The sequence below is a fragment of the Oncorhynchus mykiss genome, chromosome 20 (genome assembly GCF_057628025.1).
Source record: "Oncorhynchus mykiss isolate SJ-2025 chromosome 20, ASM5762802v1, whole genome shotgun sequence".
Taxonomy (NCBI): Eukaryota; Metazoa; Chordata; class Actinopteri; order Salmoniformes; family Salmonidae; genus Oncorhynchus; species Oncorhynchus mykiss.
The window spans coordinates 31,668,031-31,686,138 of NC_143041.1; the positions used below are offsets into that span (position 1 = coordinate 31,668,031).

Consider the following 18,108-nt stretch of genomic DNA (forward strand, 5'->3'; position numbering starts at 1 on the left):
TCTGAGAAATGAAGGTTATTTCATGCGAGAAATTGCCATGAAACTGAAGATCTCGTACAACGCTGTGTACTACTCCCTTCATACTCCCTTCACATAACAGCGCAAATGGTCTCTAACCAGAATAGAAAGAGGAGTGTGAGGCCCCGGTGCACAACTGAGCAAGAGTACAAGTACTTTAGTGTCTAGTTTGAGAAACAGACACCTCACAAGTCCGCAACTGGCAGCATCATTAAATAGTAATACCCACAAAACACCAGTCTCAACATCAACAGTGAAGAGGGGACTCCGGGATGCTCTGATCCACCTCTATGCAGACGACACCATTCTGTATACTTCTGGCCCTTCTTTGGACACTGTGTTAACTAACCTCCAGACGAGCTTCAATGCTATACAACTCTCCTTCCGTGGCCTCCAACTGCTCTTGAATGCAGGTAAAACTAAATGCATGCTCTTCAACCGATCGCTGCCCACACCTGCCCGCCGTCCAGCATCACTACTCTGGAAGGTTCAGACTTAATATGTGAACAACTACGAATACCTAGGTGTCTGGTTAGACTGTAAACTCTCCTTCCAGACTCACATTAAGCATCTCCATTCCAAAATTAAATCTAGAATCAGCTTCCTATTTCGCAAAACAAAGCATCCTTCACTCATGCTGCCAAACATACCCTTGTAAATCTGACTATCCTACCAATCCTTGACTTTGGCGATGTCATTTACAAAATAGCCTCCAACACTCTACTCAGCAAATTGGATGCAGTCACCAAAGCCCCATATACCACCCACCACTGCGAGCTGTATGCTCTCGTTGGCTGGCCCTCGCTTCATATTAGTTTCCAAACCCACTGGCTCCAGGTCATCTATAAGTCTTTGCTAGGTAAAGCCCTGCCTTATCTCAGCTCACTGGTTACCATAGCAGCACCCACCCGTAGCACGTGCTCCAGCAGGTATATTTCACTGGTCACCCCCAAAGCCAATTCCTCCTTTTGGCCGCCTTTCCTTCCAGTTCTCTGCTGCCAATGACTGGAACGAACTGCAAAAATCCCTGAAGCTGGAGACTCATATCTCCCTCACTAGCTTTAAGCACCAGCTGTCAGAGCAGCTCACAGATCACTGCACCTGGACATAGCCCATCTGTAAATAGCCTATCAAACTACCTCATCCCCATACTGTTATCTATTTCATTTATTTTTGCTCCTGTGCACCCTAGTATCTCTACTTGTACACTCATCTTCTGCACATTTATCACTCCAGTGTTTAATTGCTATATTGTAATTATTTTGCCACTATGGCCTATTTATTGTCTTACCTCTGGTATCCTACCTCATTTGTACACACTGTATGTAGACTTTTTTTTCTACTGTATTATTGACTGTATATTGTGTTTATTCCATGTGTAACTGTGTTGTTGTTTGTGTCGCACTGCTTTGCTTTATCTTGGCCAGGTCGCAGTTGTAAATGAGAACTTGTTCTCAACTATCCTACCTGGTTAAATAAAGGTGAAATAAAATAAATAAAAATACATACATACATACATACATACATACATTGTATCATACAGGGCGCAACGAGTTTTGATCAGTCATGGAAATAAAAGTGATGAAAAAAGTGTGCTAAAAAGAAGATGGAGAACAAGATACTGGAGTTTTGGTGCTGGTGCAGCCAACTAGTGCTATATTGTCAAAACAATACGATATATCATCTAAAATAATATCCCGATATGTAAATGTATCCATTTTTTTTTTCTTCTCCCAACATCATAATGCACATTAGGTTGGAGGTCAGGTCATGTCTGTTAGACTTCGCTTCCTACCTTAGATATGCACATGATGGAGCCACTTTACGTTCCTGACTTTTACGAGTATTAGCTAGACACATTTTTCTACATGGTCCCACCCTTGTGTTTGTCTCTCCCTGACTCCCTCCCTCTGGGTTTGGTAAATTACAGGAGAGGTTGCTCTGCTCCCCCCTCCTCTACCTCCCTTAGTAAGGAATGAAATCAAAGCTACTCCAAAAGGAAACCAGGCCAGAACGCGGGAGGCTAAAAAACATCCCACCACCGCTCCTCCCAAATCAGCTGGTGGGGCTACAGCAGGGCGCAGGGACGGGACCGCTGGTGTTAAAAAGCTGCCAAAAAGCACAGGCAAGCAAGCTTCCACTCTGCCGCCCAAACAAAACCCTCGAAACAATTACATTGGGAACGGTGAGTATCAGTGGCACTGGTTGATTGGGAGAGAGCCCTGTTGGCATGGAGAATGTACCCGTCTTCGCATGTGGAAGGCCTCCCACTGCCCATCAGTGCATCCCTCCTTGTTCCCCTTTAGGATTGAATGGTAGTGTCCATGCTAGAAGGCTAGGGATTTACAGTAGTTGAACGTTTAATTGTTCTTGTTGTGAAACAGGAAGTGAGGAGAGTGTGTACAGAGAGTTGTGTGTACAGAGAGTTGCGTGCAGAGACTTCTCCATTTTCAGACAGCATAGCACTACAATAAGATACGCTGTGTACTGTGTGTCCCATCTTTGTTCCCCTGCCTGCCTGCCTGCCAGCCTCCGAGGGTTTCTGAAAACCCTTGCTTTTTTGTCTTTGGTGCATGACTATTTGGTTCATGGATTGTTTGGTTTCCCAGGGCAATGTGGCCATGTCTCGTGTCTGTGTGTGCGCCAGCGTCCGTGCATGTGACTTGTTTGACCCCACTGGAGTAAACTGCACTACCCAGGAACAATTGTGTTGATTGTAATGGGCATGCCTAACTTGATATTTTATGAGTTTCTTAGAAGAAATGCCAGATTTGGGGCTCTTTCTGTTTCTGTTTAATATCCATTGTCTATAATAATTTTGAGTGCACATTGTTCTCTTGTTGAGTGTCAGTAGTTTATTTGGTTTTGAATAGCTTTTGTATATCTGCCAAATGGCTTATCCACATTACGACCTCTTTCACAGCCACTAATAATATTTGACTTAGACCCTGGCCATGACCCCACTCTATGAAGGTGTCTCAGGGAGAGCTGGGATATGCAAAAAAAGGAAGGCTTATAATACACACTTGAACATGTGTGAAATAGGACAAATATAAGCACCAACCAAATTATTATTATTATTTTACTCTTTTTATTCCGTCACATGACCCCCAACATTCTATAGAAGTAATATATGTTTTTTGTCAGGGACAATGCATCATTACCTGTTCATGTGTGAGACTTAGACAAAAGGCTCATGTTCATCTGTAGTGCCTGGGCAGGTCATTTGACATGAAGGTGCATAAAATGCTACAAGACATCAGACAGTTTTTGCCGTTGTGTTTATCATAAATCTAATGAAGTTTCCTCTCCTCTCAGCCAAATCCTCTCATCCTAAGAAAACTGGAGGCACATCCAAGAGCACGGCCCAGTCCTCATCCTCCTCATCGTCCACACCGCGTACCACAAAGACCTCCAAGGACAGGCCTGCCAACCCAACTGGGACAGAGAAGACAAACAAGCGCGTCCTCCAACTAGTAACTAACCCTTCCAGCTTCTCTGGAGCTCCCAAGGCCTCCCCAGAGACAGTCAACCTTTCTGGGGAGAGACGGGTCCCGGGCACTGGGCATGGGAACCAGGGGTGCAAGGAGGAGCCCTCTTCTGGCTCAGAAGGCAGGCCTGCTGCTCAGGATGACTCTTCTCTGACTGGAATGGATAAAGACAATGCCTCAGGAGCCAGTCCTCAGGACCCTGGGGAGAAGGCCCCTCTGGTCAACAACGCCACTGAGGACACTTTCTTCACCGAGTCTCATAGCGAGAGCTCCAAGGAGGAATCCCTGGGGACTGGGGAAGATGGAGGTGGGCAACAGTCGGGGGACGCAGACCATGAGTTAGAGAAACGTCAGTGGTATGTATCGATACTGCAACACTGATCTATAGGCTTCTAGTGCAGAAAAACCCTATGGGAAGACCTGGGTCAAACACACTTTCAAGTATTTAAGATATGTGAGGTACACTTAATGTAGCTTGAATTCTGCACTTTTGGGACTGTTCTGTTGAACCAGACCAATTAAATTAAATAAGTATTTGAAAATAATTGAGTTATATATTTGACCCAGGTTGGAATTAAACGTCTCCTCCAAACTGAAGAAAATAAAATGTCGTCTTAAATCATAATTGCTGTCATGAAACTTTAGAATGAAATCTGGTGGCATTGGAGGGAAAGCTCTTTACCGCAATCATGATTCCCAAAATAGTACAGTATGCTTTAGAAAACTCCATTGAATACATGGTGTAATTCTTGCTGCATGTGTAGTGTAAATAAATATGAAAAGTTTCAAGTGTTATTACATGATGTGGCAATGTTGTTCGTCATTCTCAGTGTTTTGCAGCTTGAGATGGTTAGTGTTGGGAGTCACACAGTACTGCAGAAAATGGCACAGCAGTGTGAAAAGCTATCCTGTGTGGAAACATAATTATGATAGGTTTTGCTTTACTGGATTATTTCCCACTGGTATTGCACTTGGTCATGTGTTTAACAGTAAGGTCATCACAAAGGTCAAAGTCTATAAATGTACAATACTCTACCTTATAGCCACTACCACCTCACAGTATGCATTCTAAAAGCTGTTGTGCTTAGTTTTCAACCTTCACATTTTACTATGTGCTGTATTCTTAGATGGCTCCTCATTGCCGATGTACTGTTCTGATGATGAACGGCACCACAGCTTGAGTTCAAAGCCCAGAAAATGCTGTTAAAATTTTAGCAGCATTAGCAGCCTAGTTTACCATTTACCGCTACCTGGATTCAGTATTGTCATAATTCATAATGGCTGCTGTGTAATAGGGAGTAACCTATTTAGCCCTCTATTTAAACATTTGGTGTTGTGGCAAATGGTTGTCTCTCTCTCACACACACACGTCTGAGTCAGCATAGATGTCATAAATGGCCTTCATAGCCCTGAGCTGAACTGGTTTAACTTGAATTGGGACAGTAAGTCACAGAGCTCTGTCTGTGTTATAGGCCTTAAACCATTTGGAAAGATGATCATGTTCACATGACTTGCATGATACCAGATTCATGAGGAAAAGACTGTTGGGAAAGAAAAGGCCTGTTTTCACCTATGTTTTTGGTCTATATACCCTTCATTAGAGTTTATATATCGACATTTTCCATTATGCAACAAGGAAAACAATGGACATGATAAATAAATCAGAAGACAAGATAAATCAATTGGGTAAGAATGGTTTATCAGGGTTTTGGTGATGTGACTCCAGGCCTACCAATGGGATTGGAGAGAAGAAGCTCCACAGTGTTAACCTGGAGAGCCCAGAGGTTACAGTCATCCCAGACAGCACTACGGAGTCTGACTACCAGTCCACAGTCAGCGACTCCGACTCAGATGGGCCCATCCTCTACCGAGACGAAGACGAGGATGAGGAAGACGAGTATACCACAAGTAAGGAATCCGTCGCAGATATAGAAGCTTAAAGCTCATTGTATTCTAGCCTTTTTAGTCAGTCAGCATGTGTTAAATGTCTGTCTGTCCAGCCTTTGCAACAAATTAGTCCGTAACCACTCGTGCACTAGAAACAAGGACTAGAAACAAGAATAAAAAAAAGGACTAGAAACAATGAGAACAACCTTGATAACAATCTCATTAATTGTGTTTCCACACTCTTTATTGGTGGTTTTATATGTACTTTTTGACTTATATTTTATATTTACTGCACAGCACACATTCCTATAAAGCCATACTCTTGTACTCTGACTCAGCCCATTTTAAGACTCTCTGGGGGCAGCCTGCATGGCATTGGCTGGGGGAAGGGGCTAGCTAGATTTTCATGTTTATTATTGTTTATTTAGGCTCCCTAGCCAGTAAGATCCGCCGCAGGGACACCCTGGCCATCAAACTGGGCAACCGGCCCAGCAAGAGAGAGCTGGAGGAGAAGAACATCCTGCCTCGCACCTCTGAGACTGAGAGGCAGGAACTCCGGCAACAGATTCACTCCAAGCTAGTGAGGTACAGAGTACACCCATGGAGTCACACAAACTTCTGAAGAAGGAAGAAGTTTTATTTCTACAATTTCCAAAAGATAACCAAACAAAAACGGATTTACTTTTTACAACACGTGTTTGTGCATAAGTAGCACAATTTCGAACTTATTTGTTTTTATTTTGATTGTATTTAATCTGAAATAACTGTTCTGGTGTGAGATTTCCGAAAACTTGGTAGCATTAAAATCCTCTTTCATCCAAGGGACTTAAGATGATCTTAGTGCTACAAAGCTTTTGGGGAACTCACCCCTGTTCCCAAATCACTGAGGTATCGTCTCGTTTCATTCTCCCTCTGTCCCTCACAGACGACTTAGTCAGAGGCCCAGCACTGAGGAACTGGAGCAGAGGAACATTCTGAAACGTGAGTGACGACAGACAGATGCCACCACAGACAGACAGCACCACATTGGCCCCAGTCAGACAACCCCTTAGTACTGTACAAGACATTTCCCCCACACACGGTCTGTTTGTCTTCTGGCTTTGGTCATGTGTGTTTTTCAGATTATTTACTGAACAAAAATATAAATGCAACAGTCAAATCTTTGAAATTGTTACTTGAGTTACAGTTCATATAAGAAAATCAGTCAATTTAAATTAAAAAAATTAAGCCCTAATCTATGGATTTCACATGACTTGGAATACAGGTATACATCGGTTGGTCACCGATACCTTTAAAAAAACAGATAGGGGCGTGGATCAGAAAACTAGTCAGTATCTGGTGTGAGCATAATTTGCCTCATGCAGCGCGACAGATCTCCTTCGCATAGTTGATCAGGCTGTTGATTGTGGGCTGTGGAATGTTGTCCCACTCCTCTTCAATGGCTGTGCGAAGTTTCTGGATATTGGCAGGAACTGGAATACGCTGTTGTACACGTCGATCCAGAGCATCCCAAACATGGTCAATGGGTGACATGTCTGGTGAGTATGCAGGCCATGGAAGAACTGGGACATTTTCAGCTTCCAGTAATTGTGTACAGATCCTTGTGACATGGGGCCGTGGATTATAATGCTGAAACATGAGGTGATGGTGGCGATAATGGACCTCCAGGATCTCGACACGGTATCTCTGTGCATTCAAATTTCCATCGATTTAAAATGTAATTGTGTTTGTTGTCTGTAGTTTATGCCTACCCATACCATAAACCCACCCATGGGCCATTTTTTCAAAACGTTGACATTAGCAAACCACTCGCCTACAAGACGCCATACGTGGTCTGCGATTCTATAAAACAATGTTGGAGGCAGCTTATGGTAGAGAAATTAACATTCAATTATCTGGCAACAGCTCTGGTGGACATTCCTGCAGTCAGCATGCAAATTGCACACTCCTTCAAAACTTGAGACATCTGTGGCATTGTGTAGTGTGACAAAGGTGCATATTTTAGAGTGGCCTTTTATTGTCCCCAGCACAAGGTGCACCGGTGTCATGATCATGCTGTTTAATCAGATTCTTGGATTATCTTGGCAGAGACCAACACTTTATATGTTGCGTTTATTTTTGTTCAGTGTAGATAGTTCAGTTCCACATGACCTAAACAGCTGATGACTTTATCCCATTCAGTCAAAGGTTGATGCTAGACCAGTTACGTTTTCATAAGGAGACGGTGTATGTGAATAAATTAGCCCCGCTGGAATCCAAGACAAAGGTGAAGTTGTTCTCCTGGCTTGGACTGCTGTGCATCAAGGTCTAATGGTGCATTGATGTGGGGGGAGGCCAGTTATTGACTGATGGCTCAGCTACTTGCCCAGTTTATTGGTTAGTAAATCAATTTTGTGAAACACATTACACTAGATTGAGCATGACCAGTGAACATTAACATTTTTAAGAGGATAACATCTTGAGCTCTTATCGTGCCAGACAATGTTTTACATTTTTGGGTCAGAGAAGGTCAGGATAAAAGTCAATAGGAATGTGTTATTTATGTTTACCTGGTCATTCTCTAGAAGCTCATCTCCTAGAAGCTAACTTTGTTCTAAGCAAATCAAACTTAATCTAAAGTGCATCGGAACACACTTTACAGAAAAATCTAAGGGCTACCATTTTGATCAACAGGCTTAAAACATGTTCCTGAAATACAGTCAATGCTCACGTGGAGACTTCCTGTCTATTAAACAGGAAGCAGTGAAAGAAGGGGCCATTTTGTTGTTGTAATCTTGCTGGGGTGTTTACTGCATTATTTATGAGATCTTTGTGGTGGAATCATAATGCATGAGGCCAAGAGGGAGAGGGCAGTTAACTGACTGTTGCCTTATTGAAAGCAGATGGCAAAGGTTGCATGCCTCCCAGGGACTCTATGCACATCTGTCACACACTCAACAACTACCTGTTGAAGAATATAACACAGGTCTACACTGTGCTCTGGTTTAAAGAGTTGACTCTATGTATGGTTAAGAAAATACGACACCAAATCAAAGTTTGTCAGATGTTTTCAGACCTAAAAAGCAGACTGTTGAGATAAGTCCATGTTCCAGGCCATCTGTTTTTTAGATGCAGCCATATGGCACGTTCCAAAATCAATGGGAAAGATAAGCACTGTATCATTTCCAGACTTTCCATTAACCACATTGCTTAATTAATAATCACTATATTGGGCAGTGAAGTACCACCTTAGCCTACTTACAACTTCTTTTTCATTTCACTGCAGAGACTAATGAAGCTGATAAACATGAAGCCATACAAGAGATTAAAAGGAGACTCTCCCGAAAGGTACTGTCATTTATACTTTATTTAGGCACGCCAGTACTAGGCTTGCTAAATGTCTGCATCTCATTAGACATAAAATTCATGTAATGACTCGTGTTGATAAAGTGCATTCGGAAAGTATTCAGGCCCATTGATTTTTTTCCCCTCATTTTGTTACGTTACAGCCTTATTCTAAAATGTATTAAATTGATTTTTTTTGCTCCTCATCAATCTACAAACAATAACCCATAATGACAAAGACAACAATGTTTGACATTTTTGCACATTAATAAATAATAATAATGAAATGTCACATTTACAAAAGTATTCAGACCCTTTACTCAGTACTTTTTTGAAGCACCTTTGGCAGCGATTACAGCCTCGAGTCTTCATGGGTATGACGCTACAAGCTTAGCACACCTGTATTTGGGGAGATTCTCCCATTCTTCACTGCAGATCCTCTCAAGCTCTGTCAGGTTGGATGGGGAGTGGCGCTGCACAGCTATTTTCAGGTCTCTCCAGAGATGTTCGGGCTCTGGCTGAGCCACTCAAGGACATTCAGAGACTTGTCCCGAAGCCACTCCTGCGTTGTCTTGGCTGTGTGCTTAGGGTCGTTGTCCTGTTGGAAGGTGAACCTTGGCCCATGTCTGAGGTCCTGAGCACTCTGGAGCAGGTTTTCATCAAGGGTCTCTCTGTACTTTGCTCCGTTAATCTTTCCATCTATCCTGACTAGTCTCCTAGTCCCTGCCGCTGAAAAACATCCCCACAGCATGATGCTGCCACCACCATGCTTCACCGTAGGGATGGTTCTAGGTCTCCTCCAGGCATGACACTTGGCATTCAGGCCAAAGAGTTCAATCTTGGTTTCATCAAACTAGAGAATCTTGTTTCTCATGGTCTGAGAGTCTTTAGGTGACTTTTGGCAAACTCCAAGCGGGCAGTCATGCACTTTTTACTGAGGAGTGGCTTCCGCTTGGCCACACTACCATAAAGGCCTGATTGGTAGAGTGCTGCAGAGATGGTTGTCCTTCTGGAAGATTCTCTAATCTTCACAGAGGAACTCTGAAGCAATGTCAGAGTGACCATTGGGTTCTTGGTCAACTCCCTGACCAAGGCTCTTCTCCTCCGATTGCTCAGTTTGGCCGGGCGGCCAGCTCTAGGAAGAGTCTTGTTGGTGGCAAACTTCTTCCATTTACGAATTATGGACGCCATTGTGTTCTTGGGGACCCAATTGTTTTGGTACCCTTCCCCAGATCTGTGCTTCGACACAATCCTGTCTCGGAGCTCTACAGACAATTCCTTCAACCTCATGGCTTGGTTTTTGCTTTGACATGAACTGCCAACTGTGGGACCTTTTATACACAGTTGAAGTCGGAAGATTACATACACCATAGCCAAATACATTTGAACTCAGTTTTTCACAATTCCTGACATTTTAATCCTAGTAAAAATTCTCTGTCTTAGGTCAGTTAGGATCACCACTTTATTTTAAGAATGTGAAATGTCAGAATAATAGTAGAGAGAATGATTTATGTCAGCATTTATTTATTTCATCACATTCCCAGTGGGTCAGAAGTTTACACACACTCAATTAGTATTTGGTAGCATTGCCTTTAACTTGAGTCAAACTTTTCAGGTAGCCTTCCACAAGCTTCCCACAATAAGTTGGGTGAATTTTGGCCCATTCCTCCTGACAGAGCTGGTGTAACTGAGTCAGGTTTGTAGGCCTTCTTGCTCGCACATGCTTTTTCAGTTCTGCTCACAAATTGTCTATAGGCTTTGTGATGGCCACTCCAATACCTTGACTTTGTTGTCCTTAAGCCATTTTGCCTTTGGAAGTATGCTTGGGGTCATTGTCCATTTGGAAGACCCATTTGCTACCAAGCTTTAACTTCCTGACTGATGTCTTGAGATGTTGCTTTAATATATCCACATAATTTTCTATTTTGTGAAGTGCACCAGTCCCTCCTGCAGCAAAGCACCCCCACAACATGATGCTGCCACCCCTGTGCTTCACAGTTGAGATGATGTTCTTCGGCTTGCAAGCCTCCCCCTTTTTCCTCCAAACATAACGATGGTCATTAAGGCCAAATAGTTATATTTTTGTTTCATCAGACAGGAGGACATTTTTCCAAAAAGTACCATCTTTGTCCCCATGTGCAGTTGCAAACCGTAGTCTGGCTTTTTTATGTCAGTTTTGGAGCAGTGGCTTCTTCCATGCTGAGCGGCCTTTCAGGTTATGTCGATATAGGACTCTTTCACTGTGGATATAGATACTTTTGTACCGGTTTCCTCCAGCATCTTCACAAGGTCCGTTGCTGCTGTTCTGGGATTGATTTTCACTTTTCACACCAAAGTACGTTCATCTCTTGGAGACAGAACGCGTCTCCTTCCTGAGCTGTATGATGGCTGCGTGGTCCCATGGTGTTTATACTTGCGTACTGTTGTTTGTACAGATGAACGTGGTAACTTCAGGCGTTTGTAAATTGCTCCCAAAGATGAACCCGATTTGTGGAGGTCTACAGTTTTTTTTTCTGAGGTCTTAGCTGATTTCTTTTTGATTTCCCCATGATGTCAAGCAAAGAGGCACTGAGTTTGAAGGTAGGCCTTGAAGTACATCCACAAGTACACCTCCAATTCACTCAAATGATGCCAATTAGCCTATCAGAAGCTTCTAAAGCCATGACATCATTCTCTGGAATTTACCAAGCTGTTTTAAAGGCACAGTCAACTTAGTGTATGTTAACTTCTGACCCACTGGAATTGTGATACAGTGAAATAATCTGTCTATAAACAATTGTTGGAAAAACTACTTGTCATACACAAAGTAGATGTCCTAACCGACTTGCCAAAACTATAGTTTGTTAACAAGAAATTTGTGGAGTGGTTGAAAAACGAGTTTTAATGTCTGTAAACTTCCAACTTCAACTGTTGACAGGTGTGTGCCTTTCTAAATTATGTCCAATCAATTGAATTTACCACATCTCAAGGATGATCAATGGAAACAGGATGCACCTGAGCTCAATTTCGAGTCGCAGAGCAAAGGGTCTGAATATTTTTGAAAGTAAGGTATTTCTGTTTATTAGTTTTTATAAATGTGCAAACATTTCTAAAAACATGTTTTCACTTTGTCATTATAAGGTATTGTGTGTAGATTGGTGGGGGAATGAATTAATCAATTGTAGAACAAGGCTGTAATGTAACAAAATGTGGAAAAAGTCAATGAGTGAGTACTTTCTGAATGCACTGTATATTTGGTACACAGATCCATCTGGTGGACACAGTTGGAACTGAAATAACTGGAACCAAACACATGTCAAACTCATGTAGACTGAATATATGGACTGAACTCAATATAATGAATTACCAAACAACGTCTTGATTTCTGAATTACCAAACACATGTCTAACTCATTTGTTCCTTGTCAGTTAGTTTACTTTTTTTTTTTTACAAAAAATTGTACAAATGTGTAAAAAAAATTAAATTCAGTAATCGTATGACTCAGTTGCCACAGTGCATACGGTAGGGCATTCCAACTCCGTGTGAGCAGCATGCCTCAAAGTGTAGCATCAGGCTTGAAATTCCCCAGATTGCTCAACCCCAGTGGTGGTAGGGAGGGAAGAGGGGATTGGCCAGTGTTAGGCCAACGAGGCTTGACCTCAGCTATATTGAGAACCGGAGTCTAGTTCCAACACTGTATGGCACCATTGAAGGAGTTCAACTTTTCCCACAACTCTCAACCCATCTTCTCACAGGCCCCAAATGTTTTATCTACAAGTCCCAATTTACAGTTGTCAATCACTGGTTACTTGTGCGTGTGTGTAGCTGAGTGTGAGGCCCACAGTAGCAGAGCTGGTGGCTCGGCGGATTCTGCGCTTCAATGAGTATGTGGAGTGCACAGATGCTAAGGACTATGACCGGCGTGCAGACAAACCCTGGACCAGGCTCACTCCAGCTGACAAAGTGGGTCCCAGACTCCTACTGTATGATTTTATTGCAAGAGAACCTAAAATACATGACATTCATAATGTGATGAAATACTTGGAATAAGACAGGTTATAAAAAGGTGTCATTAAAAAACATTTGTTAGAATTGTATTCCTCATGCATACCACATACTGGCCAGCAACTGAACCATACAGTAAATACATTACTCACAAACAATAATAAAGATTTATCATTTAAAGCGGCAATATGTAACTTTTTGGGCAACCTGACCAAATTCACATAGAAGTGTGAGTTATAGATATGTCATTCTCATTGAAAGTGATGTTCTATGTGCACTATTTCTATGTTTCCCATTCTTAAGTTTTGATTTTGCACCTTTAACTTTCAGTTTTGTACACTAGCTTCAAACAGCTGAAAATACAATATTTTGGGTTATTGAAAATATATTTCACAGTGGTTTAGATGGTACAATGATTCTCTACACTATGCATTTCTTGTTTTGTCACAAGCTGAAGTTAGGCAAATTATTCTAATTTTAGCAACCAGGAAATGGTGGAGCGATTTCTGCATATTGCATCTTTAATCTTCAGTTATATGAAACATGTTTACCTGTCTGAAAGTATTGAAGTTCTGACTTTTCTTTTTTTTTTTTCTTCTTTGTAAATGAAGACTTTGATCTTGAATGTTTATATTCCCTCAGGCTGCTATCCGTAAAGAACTGAATGAGTTCAAAAGCAAAGAGATGGAAGTTCATGAAGAGAGCAAGCAATTCACCAGGTAATGACAACTTTGACCTTATTGACCCCCAGCCATTATACTACATTATGTTATGAGTCATACAAGATAATAAACTGCTGATTGATTTAGTCCTAGTATGCAGTCTACTATAATAGGTAGACTGCCGTTCTGAACAGCATCTGTTTTCCCTGTGCCTTGGCAGGTTCCATCGACCCTGAGGTGTCTATTTCTTCAATGGGGGTCCTGGTCAGCTGCCGGCCCTGCCTGAGGGCTCTTTCTTCCAGCTGCCCTGTGTCCCGCTGTGGGCTTCACCGAAGCCTGGAGCCTAGATGCCCCTAGGCACGGACACATGGACAATGTCCCCTGGGGCAAACTTGTCTCCAGCCTTAGAGATCAATGACATTGGGCCACACCTGGTTACACAGACCAGACTGAGCTTTAGTGTTGTGTGGAAAGATACAGAGAGAGAGAGAGAGACCAATATCCATCCAGAGAATGTGAATGGGCCGAGCCCATGCCCATTCACCGTCTTTGCACACCATGAAGAAACAAAACTGTTGCACTTTGTAACACAGCGCTGATTGAATTACCCACATACTGTACCTGTTGGCTTCCCCTAACGCCCCCTAACAAACTTTGACCAAGTCCCTGTGGAAGGGAAATGGTTTTGCAACTATGGCGATGTTGTAGGTTAGGCAAGTCCAGCCAAGGGTAACGGTAATCAAATCAATTCAGCTTAAACGGTGCAATTAAATGCTTACTTGCGAGCTTCCTCTACAGTGCAATGAAAAATATAAACAAATAAAAAAATGAAACACATATTCATAAGCTTAACGTAATGTAAGTGCATGGAAAGGAGTGTTGAAGGAAGAATGGTCACTTTTACTGCCATGTGCTTTTGATGGTGGAAATAAAGGTGTTTTAGGTCTTGTTTTAAGAGGTGATTGTTCATGCTGATCTTAAAGTGGCTGGGACTACATGAATTGTGCCTAGAAACTAAGCATTATGTATCATTACTATATGTGTCATGCTTTTTGGAACTGTAAGTTACCATTATTGAGCATATCTTTATGAGGACAGAGCAGAGTGGACCCTTTTGATTGGTGTAGGCGATCCTTTGCAAATACCCCTCTGTCTGCAAGTCATCCAGTGAGTTTCCAAATTTAGAACAAGTTCAGACAAAATTGGTCTGCTTTTGATTGGTTGAGCTGTTCGTAATGGATGGTCTGTGTAGTTTGAAAGGATGTGGTAAATGTTAGCATTTTACAGACTGAGATAAATCCATCAGGAGCTTTATTCCTGGTCATAAAATGTCCAAAATGTATTTTGTAAAGCATTTCTTTTACATTTCTGTGATCAGGTACACCAATCCATCAGAATGTATATTAATTTCAGACTGCTAAGGGCAGGTGTAGAATATTGGAGGAGAACCACAGTATTCATGTCCATTTCTTTCTCATTCTATAGATTTTCTGTAAGAAAATGTATATCTGATGCATGATCACAACTTTACTGCCAATTACCTGATAGATTTTTACATTGATGTGATGAAGAGGACAATTTTCGTAGTTTATTTTTAAACCCACCCCAATCTCGATTGATGGCGCTATGTGCTGTTCATATGTGAGTACTGTATCTTTGAATTATGTCATGTACATAATAGTAATGTATATGCAGTTATTGTCACTCCCATATTTATCATGCATATAGGTCTATACGTGCATCATATGCCTCTAAATGTCTTTATTTTTCAGTTGTTGATCACATAACTAGATACCATTTCTGCGAAACATCAACGGTGTATGCTCAGGAGGAAGATGCCATAACCCTTCAGTATTAGCTACATAGACTGAAAGTGACCCCATGGCCACTGAATTGGTGTCACATGTTGACTTAGACATCCATTAGGATGTCATGTATATTGATGAAAATACACACTGAATGTCTCACCGTCATTGTGTGTTGGTTTGTATGAGATTCCTTTTTTTTCGTACTGCTTCTGTGATCATTGTGCACAATGGCTTTAAAGTGGCCAGGATCCAAATGTTTTCGAAGTGTGTTTTGTGTTGAAAATCATCTGTGCAGTGGAAAGTAATGTGTCTGCCTGGCCTGAGCCCGCCGTGCAGTCAACTGTGAAGCCATTGAGTGGGTCAATTAAAAGCTGAGCAGGAGGGGGTGCACTCGTTCTCAGTGGCATATTGTCTGTCTGTCTGGTCCTTGGCCATTGATTCCAGTTGAGAAGGGATAGTCCAAAGCACCTCTGTGGATCTAGGCAGCATCAAGTGCCAAAAGTAAAAAGTTCAGTCTCTTAGAAGGGTCAAACTCACAGGCAGGACTGCACACTTGACCAAAGACCACACGTCTCTCAAGTACTATTCTTTGTCATATTTTGAAGCAGTGTATCTCTGTGCTGGAAATGTATGTAGCTAATATGTGTGTGGAAGATACTTTATGTGAATGTCTATTGGAGTGGAATGGGTTACTTTTGAGCCGTTTGTTTGACACCTGCTAAACTCACACAGATGGTTTAAAAGTTGCTTAAGACATTTAACATTTTACTAGAAGTAAGACCGATGTAGCATGTCAATTTGTATCACTTTCCGTTGGGTTACGTCAACACAACTCACATGGATGGGGGTTTATTGGTTTCAGTGTGTAGGTTAATGTAGGAGTTGCAGTCAAACCGACATTGCTTGTCAGTGGAGGCTGCTGAGGGGAGAACGGCTCATAATAATGGCAGGAACGGAGGGAATGGAATGGCATCAAACACCTAAAAACCATGTGTTTGATGTACTTGATACCATTCCTGATTTCGCTCCCGTCATTACCTTGTGGTGCCACCAACCTCCTACTTACATTTGTGCACATATTTGTGACATTGGCAATTGGTTTCACAGGCTCAGCAATATGACATGACATCGGTATACAGTGAGGCGACTTCATGTTTACAGCCATGAACAACAACGGAATGTGTGAGCTTGTTTTGCACAGCCGGGGGACACCGAACCATGTAACCAAAGGCAGAGTTTGCTGTTGCAATCAATTGCTGTAGAGTCGGGGGCGGCAAATGTGGGTCACTAACTAAAACACGACAGGACTAATTGTCAGACAGATCAAAAAAGCAAGACTTATTTCACAGACAGCACCATGACACTTCCATTTGTCTCTGATTCAAATGGCTATTAACGTTTGTTAATCTGAAGTGCTAACTCCGCCCACCCGGGCAACAGCCAAGGGACTGGGCCTTGCAAAACAAGCTCGCTCGATTTCAAATCTGCCAACGTTGCTTCTATTGGCTGTTTCCAAATTGTGCCCTCCTTTGCGGCATGCCTACAATGGGAAGAGCCAATAGTAGTAATAATAATACATGGGACTTATATAGCTCTTTACAATTGTAGAAACTTAAACAATGCCAGACTAACAACAGGAAGAAACATGAAACAAAAAGAAGGGGGTAGGGCTTGAAGGTAGGAAAATAATGGGGCGGCTAAGGTAGATTGATCAGTCACTAGCCCTGTTTATACCTGGTGCTAACATGTGTCCTTTGTCCTAATCTTGTCTACATTCTGATTGTGCCCGTATATTTAGACAGGTGTAGACAATTTAAAATACTTATTGTGATCGGATCTTATAAGTGTAAACTGACATGATTAGCACAATATCTGGATGAAGGACACATGTAAGAACTAGGTATAAACAGGGCAAGTGATGAGTATATTTTGGGGATCTCGTCCTTTGAAAAGGCAGACTTGGCAGTGGCAGACTAGTTATTGACATCTTTAAGCATCAAATTGCCTAGTTATTAAAGGTAAAAAAAAATAGAGAGAAAGTTGCCCCTTTGTGTGGGATGATGTCATACTGATGAGTAAGTATGCTGTAATCAATGGAGCAGTCTAGCCAGTAAGGGACAGAACATTCATATTGTACACCCTCACCTTGAAAGAGTGAAACTCTTTCTAATAACTCTCCCATCAAATATTTTTTGATCAAAACCACTTAATAGCCTTTATTGTCCGAGGCGCCACTTCCACATTGTACACCCTCACCTTGAACTATTTAAACTATTTTCTACTAAGTCTCCTATCAAATCTGTTTTGATCAAAACAGCGTAGCGCCAGGCCTGTAATAGCGGATTTAAACGATATTTACAGTGTTTTTCTCGCGTCTTGTTTACTCCCCTGCTCCTGAAATGTCCGCAATTTGTTCGGGTAGAGATCAAGTGAAATGAAATACTTTAAAAAATGGTGTCCTGGCTTGATAATTTGATGTATTGTAAGAATTATTACACAACTATAGAAAGTTTTAATTTACTTCCTAGACCTAGACTATGCATTGACCTTGACGTTGTTTAGTGTTTCGTGGTCATTTAACGCTCTTCTAATCATATCTGGAACACAGTGTAGCTACTCAGGTTTTACAGAAATCCTGGTTGGAGTATTCCGGATTTTCTGGTATACAGTCCACATACGTTGACTAATAGTTATACAAATGCAATGCGGCCCACTCTAATTGAAGTTGATGAAGCTAGGCGATACATCCATGTTTCAATTCTCTCAAGGGTTAAAAATCCTTGAACCTGTCTCCTCCCCTTCATCTACACTGATTTGAATTGGATTTAACAAATTATATCAATAAGGGATTATAGCTTTCACATGGTCAGTCTATGTCACGGAAAGAGCAGGTGTTCCTAATGTTTTGGACAATCAGTGTACACACCAATGTAT

General features: G+C 41.8%; 1 protein-coding gene across 7 annotated transcripts in view; it reads left to right on the forward strand.

Moving 5' to 3' along the window:
- phactr2 (phosphatase and actin regulator 2) overlaps nt 1-15,580 on the forward strand; it is a 57,897-nt gene extending 42,317 nt beyond the window's left edge. For 3 of the 7 annotated variants that reach the window (XM_090212903.1, XM_021576317.3, XM_090212905.1), the window contains 8 exons: nt 3,337-3,865; nt 5,236-5,417; nt 5,825-5,981; nt 6,322-6,377; nt 8,662-8,723; nt 12,525-12,662; nt 13,347-13,423; nt 13,587-15,580. In XM_090212903.1, coding sequence (XP_090069029.1) covers nt 3,337-3,865; nt 5,236-5,417; nt 5,825-5,981; nt 6,322-6,377; nt 8,662-8,723; nt 12,525-12,662; nt 13,347-13,423; nt 13,587-13,602 — 1,217 coding nt within the window. In that variant the 3' untranslated portion in view covers nt 13,603-15,580. Of the gene's footprint in view, nt 1-1,948; nt 2,204-3,336; nt 3,866-5,235; nt 5,418-5,824; nt 5,982-6,321; nt 6,378-8,661; nt 8,724-12,524; nt 12,663-13,346; nt 13,424-13,586 lie in introns of all 7 variants that reach the window. The other 4 variants (XM_021576315.3, XM_021576314.3, XM_090212902.1 and 1 more) reach the window with 3 other exon arrangements.
- Nucleotides 15,581-18,108: the final 2,528 nt, after the last annotated feature.